General features: G+C 33.2%; 1 protein-coding gene across 32 annotated transcripts in view; it reads left to right on the top strand.

Moving 5' to 3' along the window:
* The window catches only part of LOC127855476 (parathyroid hormone/parathyroid hormone-related peptide receptor-like), a 233525-nt gene that overhangs the window by 170016 nt on the left and 46525 nt on the right, over positions 1–16984 (top strand). For 2 of the 32 annotated variants that reach the window (XM_052391091.1, XM_052391092.1), the window contains exons 10-11: positions 4431–4500; positions 4887–4978. The exons of 13 other annotated variants lie outside the window; for them this stretch is intronic. In XM_052391091.1, the coding sequence (XP_052247051.1) occupies positions 4431–4500; positions 4887–4978 (162 nt within the window). Of the gene's footprint in view, positions 1–1969; positions 2127–3625; positions 3687–4430; positions 4501–4886; positions 4979–6414; positions 6427–8303; positions 8443–8682; positions 8725–8891; positions 10439–16984 lie in introns of those variants that run through there. 17 more of the 32 variants (XM_052391088.1, XM_052391089.1, XM_052391093.1 and 14 more) reach the window with 14 other exon arrangements.

Raw genomic sequence — 16984 nt, forward strand, 5'->3', positions numbered from 1 at the left:
CGGTTATATATTGTAAAATTAATAATTGACGACTTAGAAAATTGATGGGATTAATCGATTACTAGGTCGGTTCCGAATAAAGCGAAGTTCATTTTGCTCGGCTCGAAAATCTGAACCACTCAACATATTAGTGGTTGTTCATTTTCTGAAATTAAATACAATTATTGAATATTAAATTGTTCACGGTTCATATTAATTGTTCATGTTTGAATAGTTTGTTCGGTATAATAAAATACATATTACATGTCTAACAGGGTGACAGTAAATTTGCCAATTTTCGGAAAAATACTGTCAACCGACATTTACTGTCACCCTGTCAGACATGTAATATTTATATACTGTCTTGGTTTTTTGGAAGACAGTAGTGTAAGTAACCATGAAAATGTAATTCTTTTTAGCTATGTCTTTTGTTTTCGGAAGACAGCAGTGAACGTAACAATTGACATTTTATTCCATTTGGTTCTGTTTAATGTGTTTGAAAGCCAGCAGTGTACGTAACCATGAATATGTCATCCCATTGATCCTCTAGTTATTTCTTTATTGATTGTTTCACTGTCTTAGTTTAATGTTGTCTCTTAATGTAGTATTTCAACCTAGACAACATCAATAAACTGTATTTACACACTTGCCGACAGAGACCAAAATATGTAAATATGAAATGAATCTAATATTTTAATATTATTGCAACTAAAATGTTGCTGTGTGAATGTTAGTCAAAACTAAACGTTTGCCTATGACCACAATTTAAGTCATGAATGATGGTTCTGTAGTTGATGAAAAGCAATTTACAATTATTTGTATTTTCATGTTACGAAAATGTTTATAAAATACTGATTTTCGTGTACTTTTAAAGCCTATTTGCTTGCATTTGTAAAAGCCTTATACATGTGTTTGTTTGTTCGTTTTTTGTATGTCTGTTATAAATAGATTATTGCACACGAACTAATTTAAACTAATGACCTTGTTGTTTTTATTCTACATTATATTTTAAATGAGTGCTTTTGCTTTTAGTCTACATACACGTTTTAGTTTTTTTAATTGAAAGTTATACAAAATACTGGTTTCTACAATATTATGTGTTGCATTCTAAACTATTTGATTGGTTTTGTTTCTGTCATGTTTTCATTGTAAATATCGGTAAATACACGCCCTACAATTTTGATTAAATCCTTACTTTTTATTTTCCTGAACGACTTTGTTTAATTATTTGCTCCTATTTAAGAATAAGGTGACTATGGTCCGCTTCAACAAATTCCAGACGATTATTGTGTGAGTCTTTCAACAAATAATTAGGTAGTAACTATTTTTATCGTGCACACATTATTTACCAGCCTGCCTACCAGTCCTTTCATATAAAGTGCTGACAACTAAAATTTGTTATGAGAAAGTTGATGTTGTTATGTTTAGCTAAAATGCACGTTGAATATGTTAATAATGTGTTATATTTATCAAATCATGTGTACAAAATAACTGATACAAACACAACATGAATTCTGATCGACCGAAAATAAACACCAGATGGTCATGCAAGAATTTCTTCCAAGCATTATAATACGTACACTCGTTACAACAAATATAATTTCACCCAAAAAACGTATTTTCGACATGAAAAATAATCTTTTAATAAAACCTAGTAATATAAGCACACGTGTTTTAATATTTTCGGGTTATTTAATATTAATATATAATTTATAAGGTCATAAGAATAAAAACAATTCTATGTGAGGGCATGACCATAAATCGCATTAATAATTCAGTTTTTAAAAATGCGACGCTTATCAGTAATATGTACATGTATATAAACATATATGTATTATATTTAAGGTAATTGTAATTTGTAATCACATTAGTAAGTTTTAGAAATATTTGATCAGTATACTTTAATTTGTATATGACCATTGATTAAAAACCATTATTCTATCTTTAACAACAGTGATACACGTGTACAGTGGTGACTATATCATTTCAGCATTGGCAATGCAAGACATTTTTCTCCCTCTTTAACTACATCTTGTGCGCCAACTACATGTGGATTTTCACGGAAGGGATTTACCTTCACATGCTTATTACGGTCGCCATGTTTTCGGAGAAATCTGGGGTGAAGAAACTTGTTATCTTCGGTTGGGGTATGTTAAGTTTATATATAATGCATAGTTTTGCAAAGTTAAAGCTTTCTATTTCAGGAGTATGCACGTATCTATTGCGTTTTTATACGAACATATGAAGTTTGGTACTAATTATGACATTCATTTGCTTATTCATGTTCAGGAGAAATTTATTTTTAAGAACTTCCTGCTAACGAGATACTCCACGTCCTCCTTCTCGTCCGCTCTTGTCCTCCTCTTTGTCGTCCTCGTCCTCGTCCTCCTCCTTCTACTACTACTACTACTACTACTACTACTACTACTACTACTACTACTACTACTACTACTACTACTACTACTACTACTTACTACTACTACTACTACTACTTCTACTACTACTACTACTACTACTACTACTACTACTACTACTACTATACTACTACTACTACTACTACTACTACTACTACTACTTCTACTACTACTACTACTACTACTACTACTACTACTACTACTACTACTTCTACTACTACTACTACTACTACTACTACTACTACTACTACTTCTACTACTATTACTACTACTACTACTATTACTACAACTACTAGTTATACTACTACTACTGCTGCTACTACTACTACTACTTCTACTACTACTACTACTACTACTACTACTACTACTACTACTACTACTACTACTACTACTACTACTACTACTGCTACTACTACTACTTCTACTACTACTACTACTACTACTACTACTATTACTACTACTACTACTATTACTACTACTACTACTTCTACTACTACTACTACTACAACTACTACTACAACTACTAGTTATACGACTACTACTACTACTACTGCTGCTGCTTCTACTACTACTACTACTACTACTACTACTACTACTACTACTACTACTACTACTACTACTACTACTACTACTACTACTACTACTACTACTACTACTACTACTACTACTACTACTACTACTACTACTACTACAACTACTACTACTTCTACTACTACTACTACTACAACTATACTCTGTCAATAAGAAGTCAGATTATGTTAATAAAGATCGTATTAATTTTGTTCGGACGTATAGCTAATAATTATATCATAATGGATTGCAACAATAAAGACTAAAGTTAATGAGCGTTCACTATAATTGTCATAATGATATTGACTAAGTGCTGTTCTTACCTGATTTATATTGTATAGCGCTAGTATTGTAGCTGCATTATTCTTGCAAGTTAATAGTATAGCGTTTTCATAGTTAATGCTATTCCGATGAAAATTTATAATGAATCAAAAGGATTTGTTGACATAACAACGGAATTTTTGTTGAACGGTTTGTACGAATGGTTTTCTGAAAGCGTAATTGTAAACAAAAAAGCGAACTTATGCTATGTAAATTCATTTTTATAATCTCGAGCGTATTGTTGTCAATTAATATGTAATTGTAGTATGGAATCTACATCAAAGCTTCGTGAAAACATTTTGTATTTTTATTTGTTGCATGATCTTTTGTTTCATGATCAGGCGCACCGGCGTTGTTTGTGGTGCCGTGGGTCATTGTTCGGGCTTTGTTGGAGAATGTGCTGTAAGTAACCGATTTAACCCTTTGCATGCTGGGAAATTTGTCGTCTGCTAAAATATCGTTTGCTGAATTTCTTAAAAATGCATTTTCTTCTATTTTTTGAAAGAATACTATCAGAATAGCAAACAGTGTGGATCCTGATGAGACGCCGAGTTCTGTGGCGTCTCATCTGGATCCAAACTGTTTGCAAAGGCCTTCAAAATTCGGTTCCAGCACTGAAAGAGTTAAAGGGTCAGTTTTACATGTTCGGACTGGGAACAAAAATCTCTATTCGCTAAAAACACTGATGTGTTGAATCTATTTGATTTTAGTAATGCTATTGAGTTAGCAAGAAATGATTATGTTGAGTCAATGTAACAGGTACGGATTATTTCTAGAACATAAAACATATTTATATTTATATAATCACGAATCTTTTTGGATGAACATTCATTATTTAAAAGAAGTATGCAACATAACAAACTAGTTTTAGAACATTTATCGCTACCCCAAACTCCCAAAGTTTGAAACTTTGTTCAAAAATCACTAAACATTATTCGAAAATAAGTTTTGAGTAAATGAGTAAATCTGTTGCTTTTAATGTGTAAGCTCAGTGCAAAAAAGAGTTAACTTATTTCAGTAAATGATTAAACTTAGTCAGACACTAGCAAACAATTAGAAAGTCGAATTCGGAAAAGAATAAAAGTAAACCATAGTTCAAACTTTAATTCAAGCATGTGTATAAAGATGTGTTCTTGATATTTTCAGCTGTTGGAACACACACCCGACCAATGGTTATTTCTGGTTGATACGGGGCCCGATTGTCGCTGCCATGGGGGTAATCACAAACTCCGTTCTCGCAGCTAAAGCCGCTAGAGTGTTTAAAAAAACAAACTTTTTTACGGCGTTAAGGAATTTGTTTCTCTGCTTGTTGCTTTGTTTTATCAATCAGTTTTGATTGCCCACCATTAAATGATAGCATCAACGAAATATATTTGTATTCGCAAACTGAATGTGTTGAACTTCATCTTCAGTCCTATGGTTAATGTGTTATTTTTATATTTACGTATTTATGTTTTCATTTCTAACAATAATTTGTTAAGGTTTAATACATCTCGAATCTATTTACGTTTATACGAATACTCAAGGGTGTGCTCCGTAAATACGTGTAAAATAATATCGATTGTTTAATTACTCACTGAGTTGAATACTTGATTGTTTCAGATAAACTTCATCATATTCTTGAATATCATTCGTGTTTTGTTCACGAAGCTTACAGCCTTCAATGCACCTGACACTAACAGATACAGATACAGGTATATGGAAAATGTATACAGTAATGATTATTAAAATCATTAATAAAATTGATGTATTGTAAATACTATACAATGTTTCTGAAATCTACATAATCATGCGGAGTACGATCTTTACATTTGATATTATATTTTTGAACTGACTTTGAATATCATTAGTTTTGTCCTGGCATCAGACGTAAATCTTTGTAATAAACCTCAATTAGTAAACTTATTTTCCATTCTAGCTTTATTTCTTCAGTGGCGAGAAACAACTGTTTGAATGACTTCATTTTTTTTTATTGAATTGACGTCATTTTATCAGTTTTGATCTTGCAAAATCGGTCATTTTCTTTACTTAATTAGGCCTCTTTTCTCTTTTTGAAAAATAAAAGAATACAAGGTTTCAAGTTTCGAATACAGAATAGTCAATTGCTCAGCACGAACACTAGTCATTACTCGTGAATCAGTTTTTTCTATCGTGGTTTTGGTAACACCACTTTTTACAAAGTCCGCCATACTTTTCTGGTTTATTTTTCTTGTTCCGTCTTCGATTTTTTGCTACTTTTTTGATTGGCTTGTTTTGTTTATTTGAGTTGGAAGTTTTGAAAACGGGTAAATCAATGAGGCTAGTATCGGCTGTGTTGCTTTCACTTGCAGTGGACGAGTGTTGTCTTTTGCTCATTATTTATAATGCAGTTATAAAGTGTTTACAGTTTTTCCCGTGGCCGTGCAATTGTTCAAGGGTTTATTTCTGATCGTCGCGACATTCAATTAGAAAAACTGATCATGCGTGACGAATTCACTGCACATAACGGGTATTAAGCTGACAGGATTAAACTTGTTTGTCTGCTATAGATAAGTTTGTGATTTCTATATAAATCTTTATACGAGTTTGAAAACTAAGGTACCCCACCTGCTCAGAAATAAAGCGGGGGGGGGGGGGGAATTGTAAAGCTAAAACTATCATTTAAAGTACGTTTAAACAAATCTTCGTTACTTGTCTTTTCTGCAATAGTCCGTATTAATATAATCCATCCATGTTTACATTTAACCGGAAACGTGAATCAGGTTTTCCAAGCTTCGCTAAATAATCGTTTCTGTATTGAACACTTACCTTGTATTCTATATTTAGCTTAGATAGTATGACACAGCATTTCGACATGCACTGTACCAACACAATCGGTAGGATAATGAAAATCGTATCAACAAATACTCGATCCACATAGATCAAATATAGAAAAAATGAAACTCCGTAAATAGTATCAGGAAAGCAATTCTTGTCACCATTCGATAGTTTTTTCTTAAAGGACACACACATAACAAAACATCACTTTTAGAAAGTTAATTCACAAATTTGTTGCAAGGAGACATCGGACGTGCCACATAAACGATGTTCATTATTAAGACAATTCATAACCACTTTGAGATATAAATGATTCCATATATCTGTGTTGTAGCGACGGACTCTGGTAATTATACTAGGTTGCATGCAAGGATCAATCTTGTGTATGCCAGGATAGGATACCATAAGTCTCTATCAGAAAATTATGTTTAGTAAATACCCATAGTGCTAGAATGCTGGAGATTGGATTTGATAGCGTGTTAGCATACAATACACAATGCACGTTACTGATGCATAGCTAATTACAGTGTACTCATGCATTTTAATTCTAATATCATATAGGTATATGTATTTATAATATGTTATATTTTCCAAAGGTTCTATTATATATTTTATATTATCATAAACAACGCATTTGCCATATGTTACATCTGTAAGTCTCTAACAAATATCCATAATTGTTTAAAAGTAATCACAACATTAACCCGATATTAGTTAAAGATTTACATTGGATTTTACACGGTGCCTATACCACGTGACTTTTTAAGATCTGTGTGGGGAGTGAAATGTCAACAAATGCGCGACGAAGGTAAGATTTTTATATAGGAACGCTATTTCAAAAATGTTAGTATCAGAGGACACGCGTTTGTTATGTTTTAAATTACCAACGATTTGACGATTATTGAGATGTTTCAAAATATATGATAACCTGAGAGATGAGATATATTGTATATCTGTATTGTTTCACGAAAATCCGTTCATCTGTTTTGTTAGTATAACTATAAAAATGTAACTATTTTTAAGGTATTTAATCTTACCTGAAATGCTTTTCCACAGCAGTAATAGTTTCCAGAGTTAGCGTGTCAAATAATGTGGCGCAATAATCCAGCTCTGGTCTTCAACATTTTTCCGCAGTCGGAGCATTGGACCATACCTTAAAGCAAATATAATATTTAAAATAATATACTAGTATATAGAATACATTACTTCACATAAAAATGGAATTTAATACAATAACATAACGTGTACACTTATTTATGTAAGGCATGGGATTGTCATCGATTTAAGATGCTCCGTTGTAAGATTTTAATATTATAATGGGGATTGTATAGCATGCCTGTATATCATAGTTATGTATTAGTTCAGCAAGCGGTGCAAGCGTAGTGTATAGCCATTATGTGTTTTACTTACTATCGCATTTAAAAATCGAGTTTCAAATACATTTTTGATAAGCGTTTTTTTTAAACAACTGAATAGAACTGAAAAACTTTAAAACAGTATACCACACAGATCCGTCTAAACACGTATACCACACAGATCATATTACTGTAAGAATATTTTTCTTGAATTTTGTTTCGTAAATACATAATAGAAACCTGAAAATGAATGCAAAATGATATAGTGTAAACTTCGCCCATAAAGTCTATTGCTTAATTTCACCAGAGGTGATGTTTCTGTATCATAATAAAATAATGTCCCCACACTGATCCTACCTTTTTCTAACCGTTCAAACGCGCGGTTGCACTTTACTGAAAAAATACTTATTCGTTTTATAAAATCATGATACCTATAGAAAGCTCTCATGAATGAGCGGGCTCTCCACTTTATCCCATTGAAAATGGTGACATATTAAAAAAGTTATCCATAAAAATCTTACCTTCGTCGCGCATTTGTTGACATTTTACTCCCCACACAGATCTTAAAAAGTCACGTGGTATAGGCACCGTGTTTTAGTCATGATTCAAATATAACCAGAAAACATTTTCCCGTTTTTTTAAAGCGATGTTTCTTCTGTTTATGTATTCTTATACTATAAACATAACGTAGTTTGAATAAGGATTCGTAAATGCAAGTTTTCTACATACTATATTTAAAATTGATCTTGTAACCTGTATTAAAGCAAAACTTATTGAAAAAACAACAACAACACTATTGTAATAAATAACTGATTTTCGCTACTTAAATAGCAAATTGCTTGATTCAAATGTTTAAATGTACACACAGGAAGTTAGCAAAATCGACTCTGGTCCTTATTCCCTTGTTCGGCGTCCACTACATCGTGTTTATTGGTCTCCCTGACAACGTTGACGAAACAACGGAACTTGTCAAACTTTACTACGAGATGTTCTTCAATTCCTTCCAGGTAACCGCCTCATATCTTTTGAAAGCATGAAGGCGTCACTTACACTAAGAAACGCATCTAGTTTTTAGTAGACAGTATGATATAGAATACGTTCGAAAAAGAGCTGTTGTCCTTTTGATTCGTATATCGTTTAACACAAAATAATCTATGATTTTTTTCAGCATGCATGTTGATGTACATATTTTTTGTATTCTAAAGCATTTTAAAATCATTATCATCTTCCATGTCTTTTAATTTCAGGGATTTCTTGTCAGCTTACTGTTTTGCTTTTTGAATGGAGAGGTAAGAAACACACACATTATTTTTACAAACGTCTGTATGAAATAGTTGGATCTTAGTAATCATTTTAAGCCACGGAATTAAACAAATTTAAGATCCCCATGAGCTGAATGAATCACTTCAAACGCATACCTATGCTGAATACTTTATCGTCAAATCTTTTTTCACAGGTCCAATCAGAAATACGAAAAAAGTGGTATCGTTTCGCACTGAGACGAGGTGGCAGTTCGTTCAAAAGAAGCGCCCGTGATACAATGACTTCCTTTATATCACATCACCGAGCGTCGTCTGCGAGCTCTGACGCGCGAGATATACCGAACGGAAAATCGACAATACACAAGCCGGCACCAAAACGCCTATCAAACAATGGCCTGAACGGTCATGCTTTCGAGGCGGGGAACGGTGATAATGAAAGTAACTCTATGGTCAAAATGACTTCAAAAGATACCAATATAAAGGACACTGCGTAAGAAGAACGTGATCCGATATTAAACGACACTATATCTGATGATGATATTGATATTATGTCTGAAGACCTTGTGTAAAGATAACAGAAATGGTTGACAATAATGTGGATCCAACAATTATCGTCGTTTATACGAAGATAGAATATACTCTTTATGTTTTTAATTGTGGTCAACACAAGTGTTTTGATTTATAAAAAAGGGATCTATGTGGAAAACATGGAATGCAATGTGCATTATTTTGAAGATGTAGACCATATAGCCTGTGATTTCGTATCACCGCATGGTATACAAGAAACTGTACATTTCAACATAAGCCAGTGTTGACTTAAATACCTGAAATTGTGAACAAAACTTTAAATTGACTGGGTGAGTGTAACCACATGTGCAAATTTATCTGTCGCGAGATATATGTTGGAAAAGAGTAGCTGTGATATTTGCATAAACAGTTTAAATGAGTTGTATATGTTCGACAGGAAATATCTTTATTTAAGTACATGGCCACCATTTGAAACATACTATATACGTAGTAAATTGGTGCAAATCGTACTTGTCGTAGACAAATTGTGTGATAAATTACTCATTATTACTCATGATATCTAGCACAATGTAGTAAACTGTTGTGAATGGCAACTTACAAAGATAATGTTTATTTATCTGATACCGGTTGTTAAGATAAAGATAATCCATCATTTGTGACGTAGATAAATATGAACTCCAATGATTTAGAGAAATATATAAAAGAAGCGGTAAGGTAATATAAATTTTTACTAATGTTTTACTAATGTATGAACAACTCTGTTAAATAGCGATGTATAACCAGTACACACGCTTTACCATATTGGAAATAGTCCAAGACCTTTAGTATGATTGAATGTCACGAAATATAAGTCTTCTCATCACGCATGATTCTATATGATATAGACCACAAATAACAGGAAAGTGCCTGAAGATCCTGGCTTAATGCCGAACAGAAATACACACACACGCACACCTATATGCGTTTGAGGCATAAGATTGTATTGTCACTTGTTTTCAAAACGAATACGAAGGCATTTGCAAGTGAAACGTGTATGAATTAAAAGTATTTACATATTGTAGATATCATGACTTTCTGGACCCTACATACCAGTGTTGTATGATATATTATTTGTTGTTAGAAAAAGTTTTTGTTAAGTACTGATTTATATTTTAATTATTGTACGTATTTATTTATTTACAGACATATATGTAGTAAAAATTATAAACTTCAATATTGACTATTGTCGAATATTTTATATTGATTCGGCTTATGCATCGAAAGGAATTTAAAAGATATTAACCATCCAATTTTGAATATTGCTTTCCGTTATCAATTCGTCTTATGTAGCAAAAATAATATTCATGATGGGAAAGGGTGAACGATGATAGCTAAAAACAAAAGTCATTAGACATTTTCTTAAATTTGAATTTAATCTCTCTTGTGCGTTATTTACAGCCTCAACAATTGGCTCTTTATATTCCGACATTGTTTGGTCCACAACAAATATTTGCGTCTGTTCATCGCGCCTTCGAATTACCTTGAAGTCGCCATCTTCTTGCTGTCTGCAATGATACACGGCGGCAAAACAGTCGGATATTCTTACTGCCTCATCATTCGATCCGACGCCTTGACTAAGATGACAAATCAATAGCTCGAACACTTAACTAGTATTTATAAAAACATTTGAAATAATTGGATCAGATGCTTCCGTTCGCAAGTTTGCTGTTATAGTAGCCTAGTGATCATTTTTGTTTGTTACTCAACGATCGTTAAATGGTTCATTAAACATGTAACTATTACATTCTAATGTCATCATAGACATATCTAAGTTTATGAAGAAGAAATGATTGAACCATTTCTGCCAAGTAAGCGTTATTTTAGGCACAATTACTTCATCAATGTCATTGAATGCTTAGTAGTCAATTGTGTACATATTGTCGAGCAAACAGTCCCATTTGCTTGCGCTTTGTCCGTAATACCAGACCGTATTATTCGTGGAGTTGTTTGCCCATTGTTTTATAGTGATCACCCAAAGGTTTCCATACATGTTTAACACGCGCTTCAAAGAGTCGTTTATTTTAGAAGTGCAACAAGCAAATGACTTGCACCTAAGAATTAAGTTACCTTAATAAATTATATGATCTTCGCAGGGGAAATATCAAACAGAGCGGCACACAGACTGCTATCATTCAATCGACCGGTTTAAATCGCAGATCGCAGAGATTGTTATTTTTTAGCAGCAGTCCATTTTTGACAAATGGATCTGTGGTAACAGTGATTGGTAACTAGCATGAAATTAAGACAGCGGCATATTTTTAAGAGTGACTCTCGTGCAATTGATGAAATGTTGCTTTTGCCCGGGTCCCATCTATGTTACATATTAACTCGTCCAGTTGTCTGTACATTTAGTGCATTATAATTCAAACAATTCTTACAAAATGACATTGTCTATTATCAAGATATGCAGAATAGACGAACTTATCCTTGGCGACCTGAACGAATTCCTTGGGCGCTTTATCTTTAGATTTTCCATGCAGTTTATTGGAAAATTGAGCGTTCGATGATGGAGATGTACTGATGTTGTTCATCCGAATGATGGAGATGTAAATTCCTATGAAAAAAAGTTGAACAGTCGCTATGAATACTAGATAACTGAATTTTATCAGCATACTCACAGTTTATGTGAACCTAACACTTGTTAACTGTCTTACTACTTTTGGAAATGAATACGTGTTTGACACTTTAAAAACAAAAAATTATACATATCTGTAAAAAAATGTTTTAGTAAACGGAACCGTACAAAAATAAAAAATGGAGAGAAACTGCACGTTTTCTTATAATAATGCATAAATTTTTGAATCCCCGTTTTGCAACAGACATTTTATGAACAATACAACTCTTGTAAAGATTTATAATCGTATCGAGTGAGTAAACATGTGATTGTTTTAAAGCAAAAAAAAAGACAGAAAAGTCAATGTGTGTCACTTTTGTGTGAATATTTCCCTGCAGTTCTTCATCCACGTCCACGGTTTAAAGGAGTCTTTTCACAGATTGAGGCATGCATTGAAGTGTGCCATTAAATGTTTTATATCAATAAATGTAAACATTGGATCTAAAAGGCTCAATAACAAAATCAAAAATACAAGAATACAATTTAAAAAAGAAAAAAACAGTTACCCTCAGCACAGCTCGAACCACAGTCACTGGAGTCCTGGAGTAAAGTCTACCACTTAGACCACTCGGCAATCCGTGCTCATACTGTAAACGAGGTATTTTATACTTCATATGAGCAATCCTCGTAGCTTCACAAAATATGACGACAACAACAAAACCCACCAAATTATTCAATCGTTTCGCGTTGCAACGCATTATAATTTTCAGGTTTTTAAATCGTCAAACGATGCATAAAATGGCTATTTTAGAGCATGGTAATTGTTCAGTATTACTGTTTCCTCACAAATATCATAACTAAAACAAAAATTTGCGAATCTGAAACAAAACAACTGTTTTTAATTTTTTCAATTCATCGAAACGTGAAAATGCCCCTTTAAAACCATCTCTTCCCAAACCTACGTCATGAAATCAACGCCAATGACTCTCCAAATGTAGCGAACCGTCCGTAACTGTATGCAACAGGCCCTATACAAGTACAAAAGGAACTTTAAGAAGTATGTTTTGATCAATAATGCATAAAAATAAGTTATTTGTTTCGACTAACATGAACACAAATTTATAGGGTAAGTTTGAAGTGCAAACTTTTTTCTTTAACTTATTTTTGCTATACACACACTATTTCTTATGTAAATACCGGTAAGGTCGTTCACTCACTCAAATCTTCTAAGTCGCCTTGCAAAATACCCTACTTTTTCTTCATATTTTACAACTATTGTCGCTGTAATTGAATACACCACCGAAATAGAAAATAACAGCTAGAAAACAACACATTTTTTTGTCGCCAACACCAACAACGCTCGGTCCAGTCAATGGAAACAAATACTATAATATAACATTTAAGATTTACGTTTTTTTTATAACATGGGAATTCAATAAATTATCGTACATTTATACTATATAAAAGAATACAATACAAGTTACACAATACAGTACACTATCGTCACAATTTACGTTATAAATGCCACGCGGACTTACAACGAGGTTCTTGTAGCTATTATAAGTAACATTAATGGAGCTCATACCTCTAGTATTGTCAAGGATGACGTTGTCCTCGTGGTTGGAAGCCGTGTTTCGAATTGTGTCTTTGAAAGTCCACAAGGTTGTGTCAGTGGAAATTAGAAGCCTAATTTATTTTGCTGTTTAAAGAATCCGAACTGTTGATGAAATCTTTTTTATTCACCAGAGCTTAATCTCCGGTTATGGTATCCCCATCCGTTTATCATTTGGGAAATGAAATGACATTTGTTAAGAGTTTTCAGAGTTGGTATTTGTAAAACATGTAAGACAACAGACATATACTATCAATTTATTAAAAAGTAATTGGTTTACAAACTTGCAACACTATCACAACTAGAGCTTCACACAGTTGTGATGAACATTCCCGATTCCGCAAGTCAATATACTGCGCAGCATTAAAGATTCAATAAGTTCATGATATTAGCGTTTTAAAGTCGGATGGTAAAACGTTACCTGAAAAACTTCTTATCTTAAAGAGAATTTCACCCCAGTTTGATTTATTTACGTTACAAAATGTCTGACTACAATTTTCGGCACGTTTGTGAAAAAACAGCAACAGCAAAAACAACTGTTAAGGCAAAATCAATCATGGCGTAATCATATTGAATATATTTTTATTTTGTTCTGCAAATTAAAAATATACATTATAAGGCCGACAGGCATGTCTGCAGTTGTATGCGTTTGTTTTATTGTCTAGCAAATTACAAATCGCTTTATTGACAATATATTGCTGATGGGTAACTATATGAACCTATTTATGACTAGTGGACTCTCCAATCCTTCTAAATTGGATCAATGTATTTCCAAAATTAGGGATGTCTAGTATATTTATTTCTATATTTAAAATATTTCTTACAGAAATTTCTTTAAGCAAACAGCGTAGACCCTGATGAGACGCCGCATCATGCGGCGTCTCATCTGGGTCTACGCTGTTTGCCAATGCCTTTTTTTCTATACGCTAGGCATTTATGGGTCGATATGCCCTTGTGGTATAGTGTTTGGTCTCGATATAATTTAAACATGTTCTTGATTTAAGTCCTTAGCGATGATGTCATCGTGGAATAGTTGGTTATCTTCATTGTAACTCGAGTACTACGCTTTGCTAAGGAAATAGCGGACAGCTTTTATTACAAAAAAGAATCATTTTACCACAAAGCGACCTCACATTGAGTGAAATGTTTTGTTAATGGCGCATAATTTACATGTGATACAAATGCAATTCAACTGATATTATGATGATGGTGATGGCATAACACCTGAACCATCTAATTTGAGACTTTTGAATTGTTGTCCTGATTTGCAGAAAGTTAAAAAAATGCAAGAACTTGGAGGTTTGTTTTTATTAAAGTAAAAAAGGTTATAATGAATTTGACACCATGTTACTATTTCAGTTGACATAAGATAGAAAAACAAAATTAAACACTTTGCTAAAATGACATCAAGGTGTCTAATAGTTATATTTGATATATATAGGATCTGGTAGGGGTTGTCACATCATACCATATTTTATTAAACGAGTTCAGGAGTTTTGTTAGTAGGCGAGCCTATAGGTTTAGCCAGAGAAACACGTATAAACAATATTATTATTACAGGCGATTTTAATATGAATGCTCTATCAGAACTAACAGCCCGTAAAATAAACGAATTATGTCTCCAATATGATCTTACTCAACTTATCTATGAACCAACACATTATACTGAACAATCATCTTTCGTTATTGACTTAATCTTTGTTAGTAATGAAAACGCCGTATTACGCTCTGGAGTAGGAGAATCTTTCTTAGATCAAATGGTTCGGTATCACTGCCCAGTTTTTGTCACATTGAAATTTACAAAACCAAAAGGCAAAACTTATTTTCGACATATCTGGCTCTCCGAAATTGAGGATTATACAAAATTACGGCAAGTAATATAGATGACAGATACTAATTGGGATACATTAAAATCCGAAAATATTGATATCTACGCCGAACATATTAACAAAACAATATAACATATTGCAGGCAATTGTATTCCTAACAAAAATGTTTGTATACGCTCTCGTGATCTCCCATGGCTTAACAATATCATAAAGAAAAAAAAATCGGCAACGAAAACGTCTTTAGCGAAAAGCCAAACAATCGAATACTGATAATCACTGGTCAAATTTTCGTCGCGCCAGAAATGATGTTGTTTTACTTTTACGTTATTCAAAAAATGAATAGTTTAGCAACATTGCGGAAAAAATTAAATCCTCTGAACTTTGCGCTTAAGACTGATGGAAGACGCTCCAAACATTTATCCCATCTAGCACAAACAATTCAATTCCTCCTCTTTACAATGATCAAACAAGTACCTTTGTAGCGGATGACACATCTAAAGTTGATATGTTAAACAAGTATTTTGCAAGCCAGTGCTTCATTGATGAACGAAATCACAATCTCCCATCTACACACAATGTAAAAGATAATATTCTTCATTCTATTCACATCACACAGGAGGAAGTCATTGCCTCAACAAAATGCCTTCAGATTGGAAAAGCGTCCGGTCCTGATGGAATAGATAATCGCATTCTCAAAGAGGCAATTTATCAACTAAGTCATTCATTGTGTGATTTATTTAATTCTTGTTTACGTTCATGCAAAATGCCTGCTTGTTGGAAAATTGCAAATGTGTGCCCGGTTTTCAAAAAGGTTGATCCAGCCTTATCGTCAAATTATCGACCTATTTCACTCCTTAATACTACTGAAAAGGTCTTTGAGAGAATAATACACAAACACATTTTTAATTTCTTAAATGCTAATTCATTCTTTGCGCCAACTCAATCTGGTTTCCTGCCTGGGGATTCGACTGTTAACCAACTAACAAATATCTATAATACTTTTTGCAGAGCGCTAGACAACGGCCTTGAGGTCAGAGTTGTATTTTTTTGACAAAATTAAAGCTTTCGACAGAGTCTGGCACAAAGGTGTATTATTCAAACTTCAACAAGCAGGTATCCGAGGGAATTTATTATCTTTTTTGTCAAACTATCTTTCCGATCGCAAACAAAAACTAATTTTACCAGTAGCGCACTGCAATCTTACTGAAATTAGTGCCGGCGTCCCTCAAGGTTCTATTCTGGGCCCTCTCATGTTTCTAGTGTATATAAATGATATTTTAACTGATATACAAACACAAATCTACTTGTTCGCGGATGATACCAGTCTTTTTATGGTTGTAAACTCACCAAACGAAACCGCAGCCGTTTTACAATCCGATATTGATAAAATCTCAATGTGGGCAGATATACGGTTAGTTTGCTTCAACCCCTCTAAATCCGAATCAATGCTCATATCTAGAAAAATAAATGTATTTATTTCAAATGATTGTACTTGGCATGCACATATATCGTATGTAAAAGAAAAAGCATGGAAACGAATCCATATAATGCGTCGTTTAAAAACGATTCTCGATAGAAAAACTCTCGAGAAAATATACTTTTCTTTTATAAGACCAATTCTTGAATATTCTGACACTGTTTTTGATAATTGTACACAATATGAAAAAGATGAACTTGAAAAAATCCATACTGAAGCCGCGCGCATAACATCTGGATGCACACGTT

This window comes from Dreissena polymorpha, chromosome 13 (genome assembly GCF_020536995.1).
Source record: "Dreissena polymorpha isolate Duluth1 chromosome 13, UMN_Dpol_1.0, whole genome shotgun sequence".
NCBI classification, from domain to species: domain Eukaryota; kingdom Metazoa; phylum Mollusca; class Bivalvia; order Myida; family Dreissenidae; genus Dreissena; species Dreissena polymorpha.